General features: G+C 42.4%; 1 protein-coding gene across 4 annotated transcripts in view; it reads left to right on the forward strand.

The window, feature by feature from the left end:
* The window catches only part of LOC142576702 (small G protein signaling modulator 1-like), a 272548-nt gene that overhangs the window by 68373 nt on the left and 181556 nt on the right, over nucleotides 1-22619 (forward strand). For all 4 annotated transcript variants that reach the window (XM_075686949.1, XM_075686950.1, XM_075686948.1 and 1 more), the window contains exons 2-7: nucleotides 5337-5412; nucleotides 7915-8095; nucleotides 10908-11039; nucleotides 11636-11703; nucleotides 13394-13572; nucleotides 14586-14932. In XM_075686949.1, coding sequence (XP_075543064.1) covers nucleotides 5349-5412; nucleotides 7915-8095; nucleotides 10908-11039; nucleotides 11636-11703; nucleotides 13394-13572; nucleotides 14586-14932 — 971 coding nt within the window. In that variant the 5' untranslated portion in view covers nucleotides 5337-5348. The remainder of the gene's footprint in view (nucleotides 1-5336; nucleotides 5413-7914; nucleotides 8096-10907; nucleotides 11040-11635; nucleotides 11704-13393; nucleotides 13573-14585; nucleotides 14933-22619) is intronic.

Here is a 22619-nt window from a genome sequence, read left to right on the forward strand (position 1 = left end):
TTATTACAAGCAAGTGAAGAATGCACATACTTAGGAGTTAGTATTGACTGTAACCTAAAATTTCATCGCCATATAACGCATATTGAAAAGACGTTATCACATGGAATACGCATTCTCATCAGGGCGCGTCCATTTTTTTCACGACCTGTGTTGTTCTCACGCTATTTCGCGTTTGTACACTCTCACATTAACTACTGCATAACCTCCTGGGGTAACACGTACACTACTCACCTAAAACCGATACAAACCATCCAAAACCAGGCAATTAGAATAATCCACACACTGCCAATCCAAGAATCCACACACTGCCAATGCTAAACAGTTACTACAAGCAAATAACACTCTAGACTTTGCAGCCCTTGTCAAGTACAGCCTTGTCACTCTTCTTTTCAAAATAGTAAATGACAAAATATCATTATCGCTAATTCCTATATCATCTCTAACAAACTCTAACTCAACTCGTTTTGCACTGCATAATAACTTCTGCCCAAAGTGCGCACTAATTATGGGAAAGAGACAGTTCACTTTGCAGCCATATCATCATGGAATGCATTACCGTTTATAATAAAACTGCTGAAACCCCATCGATTTTATCATGAACTGAAAAATTTTCTGTTATGTGATGTGTAAGCGAGAATATGCATTGTATAATCCGATTTTGGTTTTAGATCTGCCACTGTTATGTACTCCAACATGTAATTAATTTTGTTTCTTTAATTTTTTTCTCTTTCTTCCTCTTTAACTTTCGTTTTATCTAGTTTCGAAATATTGCTTACTGCCGTTGTATTGTCTATTAATTACCTCATCTACTTAGATTTGTATCTCATTATTTATTATTAATGGAAGTGTACCAATTGAGCTGTTGTTGCTTGCTAAATGAACTTTTGTGTTAACCATGAATAGGAGGTTCCAATTCAGCTTTAACTATGGGACCTACTTCTGTATACTTCTATCTGTATATTATTTTTATGTAATAATAAAATTGATTGATTGATTGATTAGGTAAGGTGAGAAGAAATGTTAAATAGGAAATCCTACTGATACTAGTTGGGTAAGCACACAAATGATGACATTGATAATCAAGTGCTTTTGAATGCTTTTGCGTGTATGTTAGTGATATGTTCAGGGCATAAAATAGTATGTGTCAAAGTGGTGTCTAGATGGCAGTGCCTGCACATGATTAAGCACATGATATATTGATTGTGTGGATGAAATCAGAGGGACTGCACTCTCAATTAAAAAAAAAAGACTGCCTTGCACTTGATGGAGTTAAGGCTTCGTTTCCACATATAACACCAGTTGTCAAGTGCAGAAAAAATTATTTTGGAGTGAGATTGTGATCATCAGTAGTTTTGATTGTGTGAACAGCAAAAAGCCTCATGCATGAGGATATGTCAAAGGGCAGGTCATTAGTGCAAATTAAATACAGTAAAAACTGCGAGGCAACTTTCTTGGAGTACTCCAAATAAAACTGAAGTGATGAGGAACAATAATTTATTAGAGTAACTTGCTGATGATGTGTTGATTATCCATGGCAACATATAACGAGCCTAGATAGAAAGCAGATAATTTGTTCAGTGGCAGTGAGCAATATGGTTGAAAGCCTTGGAGAAATCTGAAGAAAATACAGTCTGTTTGCAAATTAGTCTTCATGAGAGAATGCAACTCTGTAGTAAATTAATCAAACAGCTGTGTATCGCATGACAAACCTCAGAATGCTGCAACAAGAGATCTCACAGCAGATGCTGCCATCTTTTCAAAAACAATTTATTTGCAATTTGCACAGTCATCCTTGTCCACTACAGTATCTGAAATACATGCACAGATGCCACAACTGTCAGAGTCTGTGCGACGTACAAAGCCTTGCACAAACTGCCAAGCAGAAATGTTGCACAATAGCTTACTACGAAAAACAGCATGAAGATGAGACACAAACAAAGGAATCACACAACAGAGCACTGACCTAATCCTGCACAACATCTCAGTGGTTTGCATGTGGGGCTCCCAACTGCACATTTCAACAAGGGAGTGAAGAGGGAATTTTATTTTTAGCGGCAGTGATAGGCAATTTTTTTCTATTTATCACATGGTGAGAATAACGCCGAAAAAGAGGCAGTTGCCTGGAAACACATGCCGCAATGACGTGATGATGACGGCAGTTGTCAAGCATGAAGCAATAAATGGAAATTACATTTTAATTTTGAATTCACACACTTATCATTGCACATTTTATGGAGAAAAATGCAAGAGTCGCAAACATCTTCATTTTAATAATGGGAAAGCTGCAATACTTGTGGTTATATGGTGTCAAAACAAGGATCGACATTTGGGCTAGTTGATATTGGTTGAACATATTGAAGGGGCAGCGTAAGACGGCGAAGACAGACAGCGCTGTCCTGTGTGTTCCTGCCTTCTGTCTTCGTTGTCTTGCCCTGCCCCTTCAAGGTGTCAAAACAGCACCACAACGCTGTTTTTAGAGAGTTTATAAGTTTCTTTCCTAGCCCTTTACCACGATTTCCTTCGAATCTGGTGTAAATGCACTGGTAATAAATATTTCCAGCAGTAAGTATGATTATAGTTGAGCTGTACATTCATATTTTCAGTTACTCATATTACTCAGTAACCAACATGAAGTCACGCTTCAATGTGTTCTGTAGAAATAGTATGCGGTTTCATATAACTCACAAGAGGCAGCATGTCACCAGATGAGTGTAGCAGTGTAGTGCTCATTTAAAAGATAAGGACAATACTAGAGCATCACACTCCATTTTGAAGGAATCTAAACATGGTGATATTGGCCAAATAATAAGATGTGATGTCTAAATCAAGCCACCGAATTCGTAGGCTGCCTAAGGCAAGGCATGCTCACTTAAGGATTCATAACTATTTGGCATAAGCGACCTCCTCTTTGTGTTCAGAAACTAGTTTGTCTGTGCAAGAACAGCAATTCCCCTTGTAGCAGAATCATTCTGAGGGGTCTTCTGCAGCACTCTCTCTCTGCCTGTTGCATTCGAACAAAATGAATAGTTGACAGCTTCAAATGGAAAATTCTTGAATCAAATACGAATTGAATAGAATTTCTTATTTGACTTGTATTTAAAATTTAGAATATCTGCACTCTCCTTTTTTGTTTACGTCCATTTTGCCTGCCACTGTGACAAAAGAAGTAGGGAGAAGTGGCAGGGGGCAAGCAGAGGGGTCAGGAAATCTCTAGCTTGGGTCTTTGCAGCCTTTGTGCCAAGGCTGCTGTGGTGCATGACTTGCTCACTGGTGGTAATGCAGGGTCGTATCTATGTTGTCATGTTTTTTTTTCATATTATTAATGCATCAGCATTAGAAGGATTATGCGAACGAAAACCCTTCTATCGGCCTGTGTATGGCATAAGAGGGGAATGGATGGGAGAGGAGGCTAACGCAGATGGAAGGTGAGGAGGCACCCGATATCACGTGAGAGGGGAGCTGTAGTGCGGGTGGAGGGGGAGAGGGAAGGTCGTATGCCATCCGCTCTGGACGAATGGGAGTGCCACGTGACCTTACGCAGAGGTGGTGAAAGAGGAGGTGCATATGTGCGCTGGAATACACACAGTTGGTGTTCGGCCCGTCAGCACATGCACTTTGCTCCGGGGCAAGTCTGAGCGCGTGTTGTGCTTTCCGATACACGCATTAGTGGCTGAATTTGTGTTCTGTGTGTGGTATAGTTAAAAGTAGTAACGGATGCCATGCCTTCTACAAGAATACTGTACAACCGTGTGAGTGGAAGAGTGCCAAGACCATGTGACAAAGACGTGCAGCCAAAACAGACGAGCAAAGACAGCGCAGAGGTAGTGGAGGCAAGGCATTGGCAGTGTGCAGTCAAAATGGATGAGGAGTGGCAAGAGCAGCTGAAGCGAGGCATCGGAAGTGCACTGCGGAGTCTCAAGAAGAACAACAACATCCTCTGGCCATTGATACTTTTAATTATTGTCCGTGTCATCATTCTGTGCAAAACGGGAATGCGCAAAGCAAGCAAAATGGGGAGAAACTAATGCTAATGCATTACTGTTGCATGGATACCATTGATTGCCCTTATTTTTTTTCATTGGAGCACTGAACCCATATATTGTTGACTGCTGTCTTTACAGAAGGCATAGCGGGAGTAGGTACAGATAGCGAGTGCAATTGTAATACAGGATTCAGCAAAGTGGATATATAATGTTTTAACTTGTAACATGGTTAGGTAAAAGATTAAAAAAACTATGAAATGGTAGGTCATGCAAAGAACCATCTAATTCATTCCATAATTCAAGGGCTAAAGGGAAAAAGAAAGAAAATTTGTAGCAGTTAAGGTACGACCTAGGCGGTACAATATTTAGTGGGTGCACGTGCATAATGTTGTAAATACAGTCTCATTCTGTTCAAGCTCAAATATCAAATGTGATCTTGTTCTTACTGCATTGGCACATAACACCCTGCTCTCGCTAAGACTGCTTCTCAAAAACTTTCTCATTTCGTGCGTTAGATGCAACTAGTGTTGAAGAGCAGGATACACAGTCAAAATACAAAATTAGCTAACTAAGTGAAGAAAAGAAGACAGGAAGCTTGATGTGGAAAATTGCCCACCAAAAAAAGCCTGTGAAAGTTCACCTAAACAAATATATTCACTAAAAGCAACTGAATTTTTGAGAGGAAATACATACCAAAATAGTTATGTTGAATTTTGAGAAAATAAATACCAAGAATGATGAACCCTATATACATATAGTAAACATCAGACGCAACATAGAACTGGTTTGGCACTACTGCTGTGAAAATATAGGATGCATTCCCAATGGTGTGTCGGGTCCGCTTATGACATGTAAGTATCAGTAAATCACATATATTAAACATATGCAGTGGAGCCTCGATATATGTAAATCGCTTCAATGTAACTGCCTTTTAAATGGAACACCATCCTCGTGGTTGGTTTTGTATTCATGCAATTGCATTCAGCTTTGTCTCTCAACTCTTGATGAACGGAGCCAATTTCCCTGGTCTTCTGATGTTCCATTTAAGGAGAGTTCACTGTAGTTAACATATCTTTAGCAATGTTCACCACCTCTTATCTGCTGTCTGAAAAAGACGCATCATTTTTATATATGGCTTTACCAGTGACAGAGCAACCTCTTGAAGCAGAAAAAGTGCTGAGGTTATCCTCGGTGTTTTATGCTATTAGTCTAGCTAGGTTTAGTACTTGTCTTTACCATCCTTTACACTGAAGAGATGCAAGTGCCCTCTTGTGACTATGTTCAGTTTCTCAACCTTGTGGCGAAACAGATGCGCAGATGCCATAATAAGTAAATGGCACGGGCACTGTGCAGGTGAAGCAGATCATGGAAGAAGCAGTGACCCGCAAGTTTGTCCATGAGGAAAGCAGCAGCATCACTTCCCTTTGCGGTGAGTGCACAGGACTGGCTAAAAGACCACAAGGCTCTGTGGCACACTACTTTAACTTTTTTTGTTGGTAATCACTTTCAAGCATGGAAATAGCTTAGAATGGCAAATTAAGTTAAAAAAAATCTTATCAAGAAACACTCTTCTTGACAGTATTAGTTTCGTGTCATGTTGTCGAGCGTATTAACAGAATGTGCAGTGGAAGAATTAGGACAATGATCAATGTCCGTCACTAAATAGAAGAATTGTACTCGCGCATACATCTGCAGAAAATGAAAGTACTATTGGGAGTAATTGGTTAACAATGTGGCCTGTTAAGGTGATGTGCACCACTTGTACTGGCTCTAGAGTGCCCAAGCATTCTCACAATCTTGTGTGAAGCATTTTCATTAATTTTTTATGTTGGTGGTACGAAACATACTTATTAGGAATGCTTAGTTTAGGCATTAAGACTGCAAATTGGAATAATTAACAAGTAAGAAACAAAAATCTGTGCTAAGACGCGTAGATTAAATTTTGACTTTTGAATCGCCGCCTGTACTCACCGCTATCATTGGCTTGAGTGTTAGTTGTCTTGCAGGCATGAGTTTGCCAAATAAAGAGTTGGTTTTGTGATTCACGCTTGTGCCACCATCTTATCCTTCAATGTCACTACGGCGTTACAATGTAATGCATGGAGCAGGGATACCTGAAGCTCTTTAGGGTAACAGAACACGGTTCCAAGTCGAGTAAAACAAAGTTGAAAGCAAAATTATACAGAGCAGTGGGATTATCAGAATTTTTCAGCCATAGGGTGAAGTCGGCTGACACAGAACAAGACCATTAGGTGTCTGATCTGGACTGGTTCTAAACAGGTTAATGATGTTGATAGCAGTTGTAGAAAACAACCATTGCAGAAAGAACAGAAGAGGAATGAATCATGCAGCACAGGCACTGTAGTCACAATTAACGGCTGTATTGTACTTGGTAAAATACATACGTATACACAAAAATACAAAGGCACAGAGTACATGTAAGATATATAAGGTGCAACCGCAAATGATGCCACTCATAAATTGCACGTCTTTGTTGTCTAAGGTGAAAACCGTCTGGCCACCACACAAGGCAATATGTATATGAATCTAGTAGGCCTAGACTAATTCCCAGGCTACTGGACTAAAAAAAATTAAAGTTAGACTCTGGGGATTTTATGTGCCAAAGCCACGATATGATTATGAAGCATGCCGTAGTGGGGGGCTCCGGATTGATTTTGACAACCTCAGCTTCTTTAACGTACACAACTGTGGTAGCCCATCAGCTCTGGGAGAATGTGAAGCACGCACGAGGGAACCAAGCCAGCTTTGTGATGGTGTGGCCACAACTTCTCCTTGGAGCCCATGCACTGCTTCAGAAACTAATGTATGCTGACAAACCTCCCCATCTCAACACTGCATGGCGCACGAGCATATCAGAATGCAGCTGCCATAGTCGGGATCTCAAGCACAGCAGTGCAACACTATAACCACTGGATTACTGCAGTAGGTTTGGGTATCTTATACCTCATGAGAACTTTGGTAATGCAGTGTCATCATCTACAGTGCACGGACAGGCTTGAGCGTGTTGAATTCTTGAGAGCAGCATAATTCTGTCTTGGGTTGCATACATTTAACTAGTGCCCCATTTGCCCATATAGCATAATTTCCCACTCATTAGTGATATGGCATATACCACACCGAGGGTACATAATACAACTCAACTACAAGCACCCTATCACAAGGGTGTGGTATGGGCCCTTCTCTAAAAGCAGCCCGTATTGTCACGCACAGCATCAGCCCCAAGATTGCTGGTTCAGAGTACAGTTCTAGGTAAATTAATTGACTGCATCAGCCATTTATTCAATTTTTCTTGTCACTGTCGCCTCTTGGCATGAGACAAATATTGCAAGGTCTCTCTAGAAGAGTAGGTAAGTCAGTATTGTCAGTTGATCCTGTATCTTCTGCTATTTAATTGATTTTTCCTGCTTGTAAGTGTATAAGTTGACTGCAGGTGTTGATGACTGAAACGATTGGTTCCAGATGGTGAGTTTCCCTCCATATAAAATAGACTATTCTACTCTAGTGAGTCCTCAAGTGCCACAAAAAGCTGCTTTAGCTTGTTCAACAGCAGTCTTGACATAAGTGGGATAATGACCTCATGGAAGCTTTTCCTGGATTTGTGTAGTAACTTTTCCGCTTCAATATGTTGTTTATTTTACTTCATCGTTGCCATGACAACTCTACAGCTTTTTTGGCACAGCATTTGGACAGAAACACTGAGAGTCGGAATAATCCATAACCGCTACTACCTTAAAGTACACCTTCTCATTAGAGTGCGCATTCAGAAACTTTGTTGTTGCCACTCTTTTATATACGGGCATTGCAGGTCACACAATATGCTTCATTTTTCTGCTGTTTCTACCTAATAAACAATAATATGAAAGTACTTAAAGTACACTTTCATCACGACACATGTTTTACTGTCATGCAGCGGCGGTGGATGCATGCCTGTCGCATGGCCTGAAGCGTCGAGCACTAGGCCTTTTCAAGACAAATTCAACCACAGCACTTTTGCACAAAATGGCAAAGCACTTTGAGCCAGCTGCGGCCATTGCCCGAGCAGTCACCCAGATGGAAGCAGCAGCAGCCGTGACCTCAGACTCGTCTACTACGTGAGTGCCTTTTCTGCTAGTGCTTAACTTCTAGTCACATGTTAACTGATATAGCAACCATTCTCTGCCAGAGCATGTTGTCAGGGCCAAGATGTTCCGTCTAAACTTAGAACAACTTTCTATTAGAGGCCTGGCTCACTGCTGAACCAAAAAGCATGCTTACCATTTAAAATGTAGAAGGTTGCTCAGAGGGAACCTTCATGTGCTACAATCGACAAAAAGCTTTCTTGACATTCACAGCATGACAGCAATGATGAGATAGTAATGACGATTGCACAATGGCATAATTGCGATGACAGCAGTGATAATGACACAAGCACAATGCAAGTGATAACAGCATTCTGACAATAATGATAGCGTTACAATTATGGCAGTGCGAAAATAGTACCATGGTGGCTCACATGACACAGAAGTGGGACCAAATCCTGGTTGGGGACAGATGAAGTTTCTTTGCAACTCCTTCTGCCTGGGAACTACCACGATGATGAATTTGATTACTCATATCACTATAGCTATCACTACAACAATGAACGCAAAAGCATACTAAAATGTATGGCAACATGGGCATTCATTTGCAAATGATGACGAAGGCAGTTCTCAGTCCTACTACTTTTTGTTTTAGCTTTAGTGCTGTAATCGCGCCTTGAAAAAATGTAAGCCCCCCAGGCTGAGAGCAAGCTTTCCTTCGGTGCCAGAGAAATAGAGAGGGAAGCAAAGGTTAACTAGACTTTGTCCATGTTTGCCATCCTACACGTGAAAACAGAGAGAGAAAACAGGAGTTCAGGTGAATCATGCGCGCTAGACTAGGCACAGTTGGGACACTTTTCTTCAATTACTGAGTAAGTGCTCGTGCGCCTTTCAGGGCTTATGAGTGGCGAAGTCAGGTTGCCCTCTGCTCAAAGCACACGGGAGTCAGGCATTGTTTGAGGAAGCAGCAACAGCGGCCACTTCGGATCTACATTGAGTGTATATGTGAGCCAGTGATCCCTATGTGATAGCTGTATGTAATAGGAAAGGCTAGTCTGACCCACAGCCAATAAAGTAGTATTGTGTGTGTCACACTGTGAGACACTTGTTGGTAACTGCAGTTGAAATGACAAATTGAGGCTGCATAGGCAGTGGTTGTAGCTGTGGGAAGTATTCCAATAATCCAACATCATTTTACATGTGAGATGGTGAACCTCTCTTGTACCATCCACTCTTGACAGCGGTGTAAGAAGTGTCAGTGCTCCAGCATAGGCACATTGGGCAGCATCATTGGCAAGGTTGCTAGCAATGATGTCATGGTGTCCCAGTGGCAGCCAGTGAAAGGTTATACAATGTCTTTTGTCAGCAGTGCAATGGCAAAATTTAATGTTTGTGTGTCGGAGATTCTATTACAATCCGGCAGCTTACAAATCGGAGCCACATTTGATTCATTGTCTTCGGCACAGCTGTTTGCCATTTCTGGGTAAGCAAAAGTTGATCAAGAAGCTGTTAGTATGGAATCAGAAGAAGAAACACAGCATAAGTGAGAAACTACTGAACAATGACAAAAATTAGAAAGAGGTGTAAGGGGTTACTGTGAAAATCGGAAGCTTAGTAGCGGTATGAAGTGAAAGCATGAAAAACGTGGCAAATGCAACGCCCAACAGTAAGAGCAGCACAGTAGATGTACTATACCATCTTGTATGTCCAGGTCTCTCTTCAGATGGAAGTTCAGTGGCCCATTCTGTGTTGTGCACTGTATGTATGACTGTGGTTTGTGTTAGATGTGCCAAGGAATCATTAGCATCCTGAAATGTCATATTACTGCATCGATGCTCTGTCAATCTGTCAGGTGAGCAAACAGTAAGACTTAACTATATGTTGTATGCTTGCACTACTAAGGTGGCACACACTGACATGAAAACAAGAAACGAACATGGATCTTGTGCTCTGTTGACCTTGATTTAAACTTGACTTCTATATACACTTGCCGAATGCATTTGCGAATTGCAATGGTGATAGCCATGCAGCAACTATTTGTAATGCCTACTTAGTCCATAATTAAGAAATTTAACAATAACATCTCTGTAGTTTGCCAAGGACATATATGGTCCATTCATTTCACCCATACAGACCCTGGCATATATGCGAGTTTAGAAGTCTGACACATGGCACCAAGAAACAGCTGTATGTGTGCTGACCTTATGTGCAACCCAGGAGTAGCATGAGACACTCAGCATTACATATTAGTATGACACCAATCTCTCATCTGCCAGCTAAACCAGGGAGTGTAGGTTTGGTCTGTCATTCGCTGTCGGGAGCTTTCTGAAGCACTGCCAAGGTGGTTCTTAGGACCTAGAAAGGTTGCACAATATCTCAATGACATCAGCTAGGTAGCCGTTCCTTACTGTACATCCTGTTCGAGGTGATGTAAGCCCCTACCTGAAGCCACGTATGCATTGCGCAGGAGGCCACATCTTTTAAGGCCACTTTGTGATGCATTTTGTTGACCTTTACTTCCTCTATTTTGATCCAACCATTTCTGCCAGCTGAGAATTTGGACAGTAATCTCTCAGTGAATGGTGACAAACACCATTGGCCCCTACCTTTGCTAAACTGCACTGATGATAATGAGGACTAAAGAGAAGACTTGAGCTTGGCTGGATGGAAATACCAACCATTTGTCTCGATTATGCAAAACTAGCAGGCAAAATTATACCATTAATAAAGTGTATTACTTCTTTGGGGTCTTTCCTTGGTGTGTCACAGTGTTATCACAAAGTCCATTATTTGCTTGGCTTAATCCCGGGGTGGCCATTGTCTGTATTACGGTTGCAACATGCAGGGAGAGCCGCCTGCGCAGCCAAACAAGTCGTCGTTCCCTGTGGGCGACGAGCGGGCGATACATCTGGATCAGGTTGGCTCTCTTTGAAAAGCAGTTGGCGAGCATTGTTGACCACTTGGTTCACAATTCCAGGTTAGTTATCACATAAGAACTTGTAATCATAGCTGGACAGTGTTCAACCGTTGACAGTGCTGCTTTTAAATGCGGGAAAATCAGCGTAAAAGTGACAGTGTGTAGACAGAATGACAAATAGCAGTGCTAAGGATCTGCTGGACACAGGTTGTCCAAGCCAACAGTGTACAGTAATTTACCCAGGATGAACAAGAAAAAGTATCTTCGTGATTGCTTAAGTTTTCTAAAAAATTACAACACATGTAGCTTTTTTCTTTCTTTCTTATTGTTTGTCCTTACAATAGATCTTGCAGTTCAGCAGTCTGATGAAATTTGTTGCAAGTTCTTTTGTACATTCAGCAGACATTGCTACACATTTAGAGAATGCTATCATTGTCTTTGTCAAAATTTAATCCTTCTTTTGCACTTGAACAAACTGCAACTTATACAGAGAAAAGTACAGTATTTTGATCCTTGCTCAGAAGCCACATGTGGAGCGATGAAAATGGAAGCCCTTACTAACATTTGAGTGCCTGCTTTGAATCTTTGAGGTTGCTTGACCTTTAGTGTATTTCTCTTGATAAAACAAGGCTTTACATGAGCATGGTCTGTTTCAGCAAGTACTATGAGAAGGACGCCCTGGTGGCTGACCCTGTCTCTGGGCAAATTCTGGCTTCCCTGCTTGGTAAGTTGAACTATGTAACCTCAATGTACAGTGTCCACATATCACTACTAATTGCTGGGCTAGTTGGCTCATCTTATTATTCAAAGTTAAGCTGCAACCAAGGACAGAAAAAATGCTTCGTGGCGGGAAAGATACTCTTTCCTGCCCTGAAACTTTTCTTTCCACCCTTGGTCACATCTTAATTTTGTGTAATAAGGTGAAGTGTCTAGCATGTAAGAAACTGAGCCAGCAACTAAAGTCAAATCGCACTTTTAAGGAAGCTACCTGAAGTAAAATGGCGGCTGTAAGGAAGCCGTGGTTTCAGGCTATGGTACAAGGTAGCCTTTCTTGAATTCCGCAAGAATTGAAAATTTGTTCAAATAAAGATTAGCTTTTATGACAAGGCTAGCCTTTTTGGGCTTCAGGTAGGGGAAGTTCCCATGACTACTGAGTGCCTGTTTACATAAAACTTAAAGCAGGCAATAACGTAGATGCTGATCACATAAAAGTATTACAACAGAATAAAGAGCTTCCTATAGAAAATATCTAGACTTGCAGTTTGCTTGGCCATACTAACTAAGTCATAGTTCGCTGCAATAGCACATGCAATTTGCAATGGCATGCTGCAAAAATGAATCTCAATAGAGCACACTGCATGTATTGTAAAAAAAAGTTTTTCGTTTTCACTGTGTGCTTAAAGCCTAAGAAATGCTTACAGTGTGTGGCAGACTTATATTTTAAAAGCTTGTAATTTATTATGTGATTTGATTCTGCTTTCATGCTTTTTTTACTTTCATATGCACCTTGGCTAGATTTATTAATGTGCCCTGCCGAGATCGATAATCATAGATTCTGGTAACATGAAAGAATAAAAACAGTAATCCCCATGAGAGCAGGAGTTGGGAAAACGATGCACACATATAGGCAGTGCGTAAACTGAACTGCCAGGCAGATAATCACTAGGCTGTGCATAGTAGTGGTTGTGATACCACTCGGGCAGCAACAGTTCTTGGCAAAAGCTCTCTAAAGTTCACGTGAATAAAAACTGAAGCTGCAAAATGCACAATGCTATTTCCAAAATAAATTTTAATGAAATGCTGACCACACTTGGCAAAGATTAATATGCACGTATTTACGTAAGCTCAGGCAGCACATGAACCCATTTTGTTTTGGTATTTCACATAAAGGGTTGACTTATGCACTGTTTGTGAGGCTTTATTTACCCATTTTAAAATGTGCATATCCCTATTTAGAGGCATAAAATGTGCTCGTTTCCATCATTCTGAGATATACTTTTTCTGTCAGCACAATTAATCTCGGGACATATATTGGGCAATAGCCAGTCCCTTTAGTTCTCTTAATAAACGAATGTATGGTTTTGTCTTTATTTTTACTAGAATATATTGTGCTCCTCTGTTATGGCTAGCCATGCAATGAGCAAATTCTTTATGCAAAAAGAAGTGAGGCGTGTAGACAGGACGCAAGAGTAGAGGTGTGGACAACACGAACGCTGACTATCATCTGAAGGGAGCACTGAGGCAAAAAAAGAAAGAAGACTCAAAACTCATCTGCGCATGCTCTTTCCTCCCTTCTTTTTTGCTTAATGAATCCTTACCAACTAGCTCAGCTTTCTGTCGTTCTGAGCAAATTCTTGTATGAGCAAAATTTTGTTGCCGAGTGCTGGTGCAACAGTGCGTCTCGCTGAGCGCAGTGGGCCCATGTGCTCTGGACTACTCCAAAATGAAGACACAGGACCACTTCTGGACGGACCCACCTGCCGATGAGTTGGTGCAGCGCCATCGATTGTCGAGCGGGCTTCCGACTTCAGCCAGTGCCGGGGGGTCTGCCACTGCGGGCACACCACCACCAACGAGGCGACTGGGCCTCCAGGTGGGTGCGCAGAAAACAATGACAGAAAGAAGTTCTTTTTAGGCATGGAAAGGAGGTTGCAGCTTTGAGCCATGTACAGCTTTTTGGTTTAGAAAACATTTGATAGGCTGCTGACAAGTCTTTCTTTACCAGTGTACTTGAGTGAAAGAGGAAGGGTAACCACGATGAATAAGTAAGGTAGCATGGACCAGTTATTTAATTACTCTGTCCCTCGGTGTCCCGGCCTTTTCCTTTCTATGGCACAAAAGCGGTTATTGGCAAAACCTATACAGCTGAGCCTCGTAACAAAACCAGATCAACACGAAAATGCCTTTAGTATATCCAATATTCATTATATGCATGTATTGATTGCACACTCCCCTATATTGGTAAGAAAAAATCTTAGTTTACTTCATTACATCTGTTAACTCATTATGTCCATATTCAGTATGTCGAGGTTTGACTGTATTATAATATAAGACATTATTCTTAACCATGATTCTGAATGAAGTAATGCACAATTACAATTTCCAACACATTTTATATTTTTCTCACGAGTGCTTGCAATCACTTGGTACTGCGGAACGGTGATCTTATCTTCATTCTTTTTACTTGCTCTCAGAGTCACCCCGGCATAATAGAGAGAGGTGGGCCAACTTAAAATATGGTAGCTCACAAGGAGAGAAGTTCATATAAGAAATGATTGGTAACAGCTGACTTGAAGGCCGGGAGTGGAAAGGTGGCTCCAGTCCTGGGTTTTTTTGGGGCACACAAAAGACTCAAATTACTTCTTCATCAGTTCAACTTGCAGGCAATGATTGATGCAAAATGAAACTTGATGTAAAAGCTGCTTCAAATAGGCACAAACAAGCCACAACGAAATCCCAGGTATTGTGCAACATAACTTCTTGTTTGCCCACTGATAGCACAAAATGAGCGAGTCAGCAATGTTTCACCAATGCATCTCTCGTGGTAGAAGACGTACCAAACTGTTGATGCAGCCACAACGGCACCTGTGGCATGTGCGCTCGCAGTGCCGCCGTGACCTTCGTGGCACCACTGGTGGCAGCTCCTCTGAAGAAGGTGGCGGTCCAGTTGGCCGTGTCGTCGGTGCATCGGGGGGAGGGGGCTGTGACCGGTTGGCTCGGGACTATGTTGAGTCGCTTCACCAGAATGCACGCTCAACATTGCTGTATGGCAAGAACAACGTGCACGTGCAGCCACGATGTCACGCGGGGGAGCCCCTGCCGGGCTACCTGTCGCTGCACCAGCAAGGTGGCACCCGGCTGGTTCTCAAGTGGACGCCCAACCAGCTCATGAATGGCACGACCAGTGGAGACAGCTCGTCCGGGGACTCCCTAGGCAGTAGCCAGGACAAAAGGTTGGTCAGCGAGCCGACTGCTGCCTTTTCTTTACAAGGACACTAGAAAATGACTGACTGATTGGTTAATTGAAGGGCCAATTTATTTGTGGATTGGTCGCCTGGTCAGTTGGCTACCGATCAGTTGACTAACTGATTGATTATTCATTTGATTGATTGACTGATCGATAGCTCAATCTCTGGAGAGCACTTTATCATAAAGTCGAGCTCGTGGGTTTTATCCCGGCCATGGCAAACACACTCCAGTGAGGGCAGAATGTGAAAGCACTTGTGTGCAATATGGGCTGCATGTCCTCAGCCCCAAGGTGGTCAAAAGTAAACCAGAGTCCCCCATTACGGCATGCCTCATATTCAAATTGTGGGTTTTGCATGTCAAACTATGGAATTTAAACACAGTCTGTCAGGTTCCAGAATTCTGATTTCTTTGCAGAACTTTGCAGGACAGATGAATGCATATTGTTCACGTTTTCTCCAGCTTCTTGATTCCTTCTATTCAAACAAATTTTCTTGCAGGTATTCTGTCTTCAGTGTTGAATAGTTCTTTTGAGTTTTTGTCGGTGATGTCAAACGTCTTGAAAATTTTTGTTTCCTGGCACCCTATGGTGTAATGAAGTTTGCTGATTTACATTTCTTACATGCAGCAAATCCCAATGCAACGCTATAGTCTTTGAATTCTTGGAACCATGCAGGCCAGTCAGTCTCATTGGGGAAAGTGGAAACGCAAGATTGCGCATGGTCAATTTAGGCAGGCTTCTGACACATTGTCGCTATTAGACTAGCTGGGCTGTCAGGTTGGAAGCATGTGTATCCTCAATTTCACACTTCTATGTGGGCTAAGGCTAAAGTTTTACGAGTGATGAAGATTACTAGGAAAAAATGCTCATGGGCATAGAAAAAATGAGAAGGAAGATAATAGTGGATGACCACATGCTTTAGTGTGAGGTTAAAAACAAAATAAGGTTCAGATGGTGTCAGATCTCTGGTGATGTGACACCATGTCTTGTTCCAAGCAGCTTGACCCATAAGTAAAGAGAGGGATAGAAATGCAACAGCGAGCAGGAAATGAAGAGAGTGAGGCCACACTTCCTATTTGGAGCATTGTACGTCGCACACCCTTGCTCATGAGAAGGATTTCCTGACAGAAGAGTGAAAAATTGCAGTGCAGGCAGCAGGCATCGCCAAATCGTGACTGGCATCACTGCTATCGGTAAAAAAGAAAAGAGTCTTTTGCATTCTACCGGTACTAACGTACAGGGCAGAGACTCGGAGGTTAACAAAGAAGCTTAAAGAGCAGCTAAGAACCATGCAACGAGTGATGGAACGAAAAATGTTAGGTGTAACATTGAGAAATAGGAAGAGAGTGGTGAAGATTAGAGGGCAAATAGGGTTAGTCAGTAGTCTAGTTGACATTAAGCAGGAAAAAAATAGAGCTGGTCCGGCCATGCAATGCGTAGAGCAGATTACCAGTGGTATATTAGAGTTGCAGAATGGGTACCAAGAGAAGGCAAGCGCATTCAAGAATGGCAGTGAACCAGGTGATGAGCAAAACGAGAACAAGGTGAAAGCAGGAGCCATTGTTTCGACAAGTGGACTTGTGGAAACGTTGGCTCCTGCTTTCACTTTGTTCTCGTTTTGCTCATCGTCTTGAATTTCCATCTCCCGCATTGCCCGTGTTTTCAGTGAACCAGGTGGTGTGAAGAAATCAGGTGATTTGCAGGTATAGGATAGAGTATAGGATGAAGAAGACAGATTGAGTAATGCCACCAGAAGTGCTAGTTTTGATTTCATAGTACATTATGCAAGTATTACCTGTTTTTAAGCACTAAATGCTTTTGAGCAGAACCAATCCAATCAAGTTGCAGTTTACTTGTAGGTAACAGCACTAAAGACAGGCCAGTGATGATAAGAGACAAGCACGGCACTAACAACCAATTTTTTTTGCATGCCGACGTCAATATATACTGGATGTACAATCAGTAGAAGGGACACAGGCTTACAATATTCATGATAATCATTAACAAAGAGTAAAATGTGATTTATCGTTTTTCTCACCCCCAATCTTGGTGTCCGAGACACACCGTCAGAGACGGTGTAGACAGGTGGCTCAACGGGTGACTTAGGTTCAAAGGACGCAGACACTCATGTACAGATGAACAAAACTTGTATTTACAAATAATTTACAAAGCTTGGTTACCAGATTTCGATGGTACATCGGTTACAAAGATCACAAAGGCACGGCATGTTGGTAGGACACGAGCGCAGCTTTTTGCGCACAAGACGAGGACAAAGAAGAGGCTGAGACACATGAGCGCAGACTTACAACAGTGTTTTATTTTGAAGATAGTCACCACATGTATAGCAGAATCGGAGACACATCACGTGTGAACCACTCGCAGAAAATTCTTATTCTACGATTCCTATTCTCGCAGAAAATTCCTATTCTACGAAGGGCGATAGACGGTTTTGACGCACAGGTGTCACCACACCTGTCATTCAGTTCCACTTCAATGATTTCTTGGGTTAACTGATTACAATTTTTGCTGACAATTGAGCAAGCACTATATACCGGCTTACATGGGAACATATTTGTGGCATCTGCCTGATTTACGCATCGGCACAATTTTTACAGCGGGCATCCAAAAAAATCCCCCTCATTTCTATCACATTGTAGCAATGCTCTCGTAGCGTGTAATTAAGACATCATCTGCTCTGACCAACACAGTTTGACCCGCAGTTCAAAGGAAGATCATAAACTATCAGTTTATAAAGGTGATAGATAAACTGGTCAGTTTTTATCTTCAGTCAACTTTTATTCGGTGGGGCCGCCAGCCACTCATACAGAAGGAGGGGATATGTATTGGCTCGTGCATCGCTTCCACTCTGAATGATTTATATTTAGCTCATTATCCTCATTAGCCGCCTTCATGAATTGAGCATCGCAAAGACCTGTAGGTACATGGATGATTTCAAAATTTTTCTTGACTGGAGGTCCGGGCATTTCAAGACACTAGCTGGTGTGAATCCATGAATACTTTGTTTAATGCAAAACAACAGACACAAGAAAGACGACAGGACAAGGCGCTTCCAGAACGGCAGGTTCAGGAGATGACACAGACACACAAATATCAGGGCCCACAGTAGAAGAAAGACACTAGCTACAAGCACACTATGCTTTATACATCAGGGCTTGTCATCTTTAGTTTCAACTCATGGGTTGCTGTCTAACAGAATCCTGCACTTTCTCAACATCAGGTTTTTATTCCAAGACAAGCGTATATACGGAAATACGAGCCTCGTACCAACAAGGCACTGCTCCGGTATGCGTCAGCGCACTCAAGGCTGGTAAAAAGGTGCATCGTGAAGTTATGCCTGTCCAATTCTTTAAGCAAGTCTTGCCCAGAGCTCATGGCCGACAGCTTCTCTGAACAGCCACTTCGCCTCAGGAATGCGGGGTACACCACACATGTACGCGTTAGCATTGCTAAAACCTTGTTGAAGTGCATGTAACCACAAATAACTAATGACCCTCAGTGTTCCACACTTTACAAAAAGTCACGGTTATTCCGCACATCCACGGCATATCACATCGACTGAAAAGGATTGACCAGCGGGCCAATGTAAAAGTGTTTTTTTCCTCTCCCGATAAACTGCAATCTTTGTGCAGATTGACCAGTTTGTGTGCCTGCATACAAAAAGAGACATCAGTCAAAGTTTGTTTGCTGTGCAGAAGGAATTGTTTATAATCTGTCTTTGAACTGTGGGTCCAACTATGTTGGTCAGAGTAGATGATGTCTTAATGACAGGCTACGGGGACATCGCTACAATGTGACAGAAATGAGAGGGGGGTTTCTGGATGCCCACTGTGGAAGTTGTGTGCGTAATCGGACAGATGCCACAAATAGAGTCATGTGTGAACCGGTATATAGTGCTTGCTCGATTGTCAGTAAAAATCGTAATCAGTTAACCTGAGAAATGGTCGAAGCGGCATTGATTAACAATTGTGGTGACACCTGTGTGTCAAAATCGTGTATCGCCCTTTCCAGCAAGGAGCTATCCTTCTTGCGTAGAGATAGGAATTTTCTGTGGGCGGAACACTTGTGATGTGTCATGGATTCTGCTGTATATGTGGTTACTTTTCATTTTTTATTTTATTTCATTTATTTGTTGTTTGAGACATACAGCAGTCTCAGGTGCTGCAGCAAAAGGCAGTATTCTTGCCTGACAAAGGCTGCAGCACCCAAAGCATGTTGACACTCTGAAGCAAACAACAACAGCACAACAAGTGTTACAATTTTCGAAATATGATAACATATCAAAAACGTTCAATCAAAATCAGAATCTCAATCAGAACATGTTAAAAAGGAAAACAAAACAATGACATTGTGGTACATAAGGAAGTTATACAATAAAGCAGCGAAGAAAGTACGTTTTAACAGATTTCTTGAACCTCAAGCTTGATTTTGAGGTTTGTAATTGTTCCAGGATTGTGGGATTATTGTTTAGTAAGGTTGATATTTGAAAGTGTAATGCCTGTTTCCCGTAGTTCGTGCGAATAAGCGGTATAGAGATTACGTCATGTCTGAGATTATACGGAGTTTCTTTGGTGGCGAAGGTCTGATTAAACTGTATGTGATCAGCTTGACAGAGACGGAACGCCTCGAGCGATAGTTTATGCAAAAATAGGTGGTCTATATGGAGTACGCCAAGCTTATCAAAAAACGGTTTAGTGTGTGCAAGAACAGGTAGGTTACAAACTGCCCTTACGGCTCTTTTTTGCAGCCTATACAGTGACATAAGGTTAGTTTTGGTAGTAGTTCCCCAGACCAGAAGAGAATAGTGTAGACGAGAGTGTATTAGTGTGTAATATAGCTATTTCTTTAAATTCATTGGAATAAGATGCTTTAACATGTTAATCATTCCCGTCGCCCTACGAATGTCGGCTCTGAGGGTCTCCACATGAATGGACCAATAGAGGTTTTCATTAAACCATACGCCTAAAAATTTTACGCACTTCGTATTTTCTATAATGCGGCCCCCAATATTTAACTCGTAGTGAGCCATTAGCTGCTTTCCTTTAGGTCTAAATATGACGTACTTTGTTTTTTCGCAGTTCAGTTGTATTTTATTTGAATTTAGCCAACAGTTGAGGTCCCCCATCCATCTATTGGCTGCGTTAAATGCTTCCTGAATGTTATGATCAGAGAAGAAAACGCTTGTGTCATCTGCATACAAAGTTATGCACGGTGTGTTTGGGATGTTAACAATATCATTGATATAGAGAAGAAACAAAGGTGGGGCTAGGATTGAGCCCTGAGGAACACCGCAGTTTAAATCAAGAAGTTGGGACTTTGAATCTTTTAGGCAAACAAACTGCTTACGGGAGCTGAGATAGTTCTTAATTAAAGTATATGCTACACTGTTGTAAATAAAACACTGTTGTAAGTCTGTACTCATGTGTCTCAGCCTCGTCTTTGCGCAAAAAGCTGCATTCAGGTTACAATGAGTTGCACTGGTTTAGACCACATAGGGCGACCCTACCTCAGCCGAGCCGATGATGCTTAGCACCAAGGTCAGGCCCGCACCTTCCCATCGGAGGGCTGCGGCCGCATGTTCTAGGGCTCATGCTGCGCCCAAAATGTTTACTGACGAATTACTGATAGTAGGTTCTCCGACTGGACAATCTGTTCCCCAATCCTTGCATTTGTCAGCTTCGATGCGTGATTGGCCAGTCGAACAGCCACGCGAGAACACATTTTTAGTACAGTTCACAGCGTAGCATCCTCACCCAAAATGCACAACATACAATAAAAAAGGGCGAGGGTTACACTGCCCATATTTGTCGCAAGTTCCAAGAAACTGCACGCCAGCGCAGTTTGTGTAGCAAAGTGCCAACAAGCAAAACATGTGCATAAATTCTAAACGCGAGGAAGCATCGGGACCATGCCATCAGTCCTCGAACATACATGCGACGCGACCAGATTCCAAGCTGCTAAGCCATGCAGCGCCATAAACAACCACTTGTTTGCGAGTCAAACTGTCGGTGAGGTGCATGAGATAACTGTCCACCAGCCAATGTTGGCCCCATGTCTGGACTGTAAGACAAAGAAAACATTCTTTCGGTGCCTCAGACCTGAGACAAAATCCTAGGCTCTCATGCGGCTCTAAGTTACTATACACCGTGCCGTGCGCGGGGTGCACCCATAAGAAGTAATGGCACCCATAAGAAGCTTCCGGTTGGTGTCGCGCGATCCCCACCGCTCATGTAGAGACCCAAACCACACATACTCCAATGTCACCCACTGGAGCACCGCTGTGGAAGTCAGACGCGCGAAGGTGTTGTTTGTCGCCATTTAGGGGAACCTCAACTTGTGAATCTGTTCCTGCACCTGTGGCGTTTCCAAAAATTCACACTGCAAAGGAGGGTTCGAGGCCCCTCGTAACTTTCAAGTGCAACCACTACTTTGGCGCCCCAATAGTTTTCTCCGCTTCCCAAGCTCTGCGGCAGTTAGGAGTGCTGGCAGTGTGTTTAGTTTGCTTGTGTGCAAGATCACACAAGCAAACTTGTCAACTCGCTCTGTGTCAACTGTTGTTGGCCATTACTCAAGTGTACCCAACAAGCTCATCGAGACGCAAGCCCACTGCCCAGATGGTCCGCGCTGAGCTCTTCGGTTTGTCTTACTGCCGTTTGTGGTGGTGGGCTTACATCCAAGATGAGGCAACAACTTGCTTGCAGTGTTGTCGAAGCAAGAAAAAGAAAAAGCTGGCTGGATGTAACCTTGTAAATATGCCGCAGCTGAACACGACAAAAAGAAAAAAATATTGCTAGCCAACCGTACATAGAGCATTATAGCAATGCTCTCGTTCTTATACGAAGGAACCAGAATGTGTGACCCACGCTACATTCACGGCAATAAGAAACCAAGAGCAATCCACAGTACTGGCTGGCTTATTGAGACAACGCAACTAAATGCTAATCCTTTACCATGCAATGTCACATGCTCCGCAGAATGTGCAAACACATGAATGAACGCAACGGTAAAATAGGGTACAATTAGGACACAGACAAATCACTTGCGGCACGCAACAGTAATGTCAATGTGTATGTCATGTCGCACTATGGAAAGGGCCAACTCCAAGCAAAGAAAACACACAAATGTAAACAATATGCAAACATTTCCCTGATGCAATAGGGCTCGTTCCATGATAGTATGTAGCATCCTATCCTGCAAAGCTGAGCTGGCGGGGCACTGTCAGCCCATGGTGTCGGAGGAAAAAAAAACAAAAACATACATCACGCAGCTTACAAGATGGCACTCAACAATATAAATGCACTAAAAACACGATGTCCACACAGAAAATATGGACACATGAGTTCATTGTCCAAGGTCCTCTGCATGGTTATTTCAGTCATATCACATCACACTACAGTTATTCCCTCGCCTCCACTGTCCGTCACTACTGGTCTCCTGTCTTCCACATCCTTCCCCCAACAATGGTTCATCAGACACAAAAGTGAATCAGTGTTAGTATGTGCGATCCCCCTTCTGTGTCTTACCACTACATCATAGCGCTCGAGCGCTATAGCCCGACATGTCAGTTTTGCTCCCTGTGGAGTGGACTTTGTGAGCTATGCAAGTGGGTTATGGTTGGATACTACAAATACTTTCGTCCCAAACACCCATGTATC

Source organism: Dermacentor variabilis, chromosome 3 (genome assembly GCF_050947875.1).
Source record: "Dermacentor variabilis isolate Ectoservices chromosome 3, ASM5094787v1, whole genome shotgun sequence".
Classification (NCBI taxonomy): Eukaryota; Metazoa; Arthropoda; class Arachnida; order Ixodida; family Ixodidae; genus Dermacentor; species Dermacentor variabilis.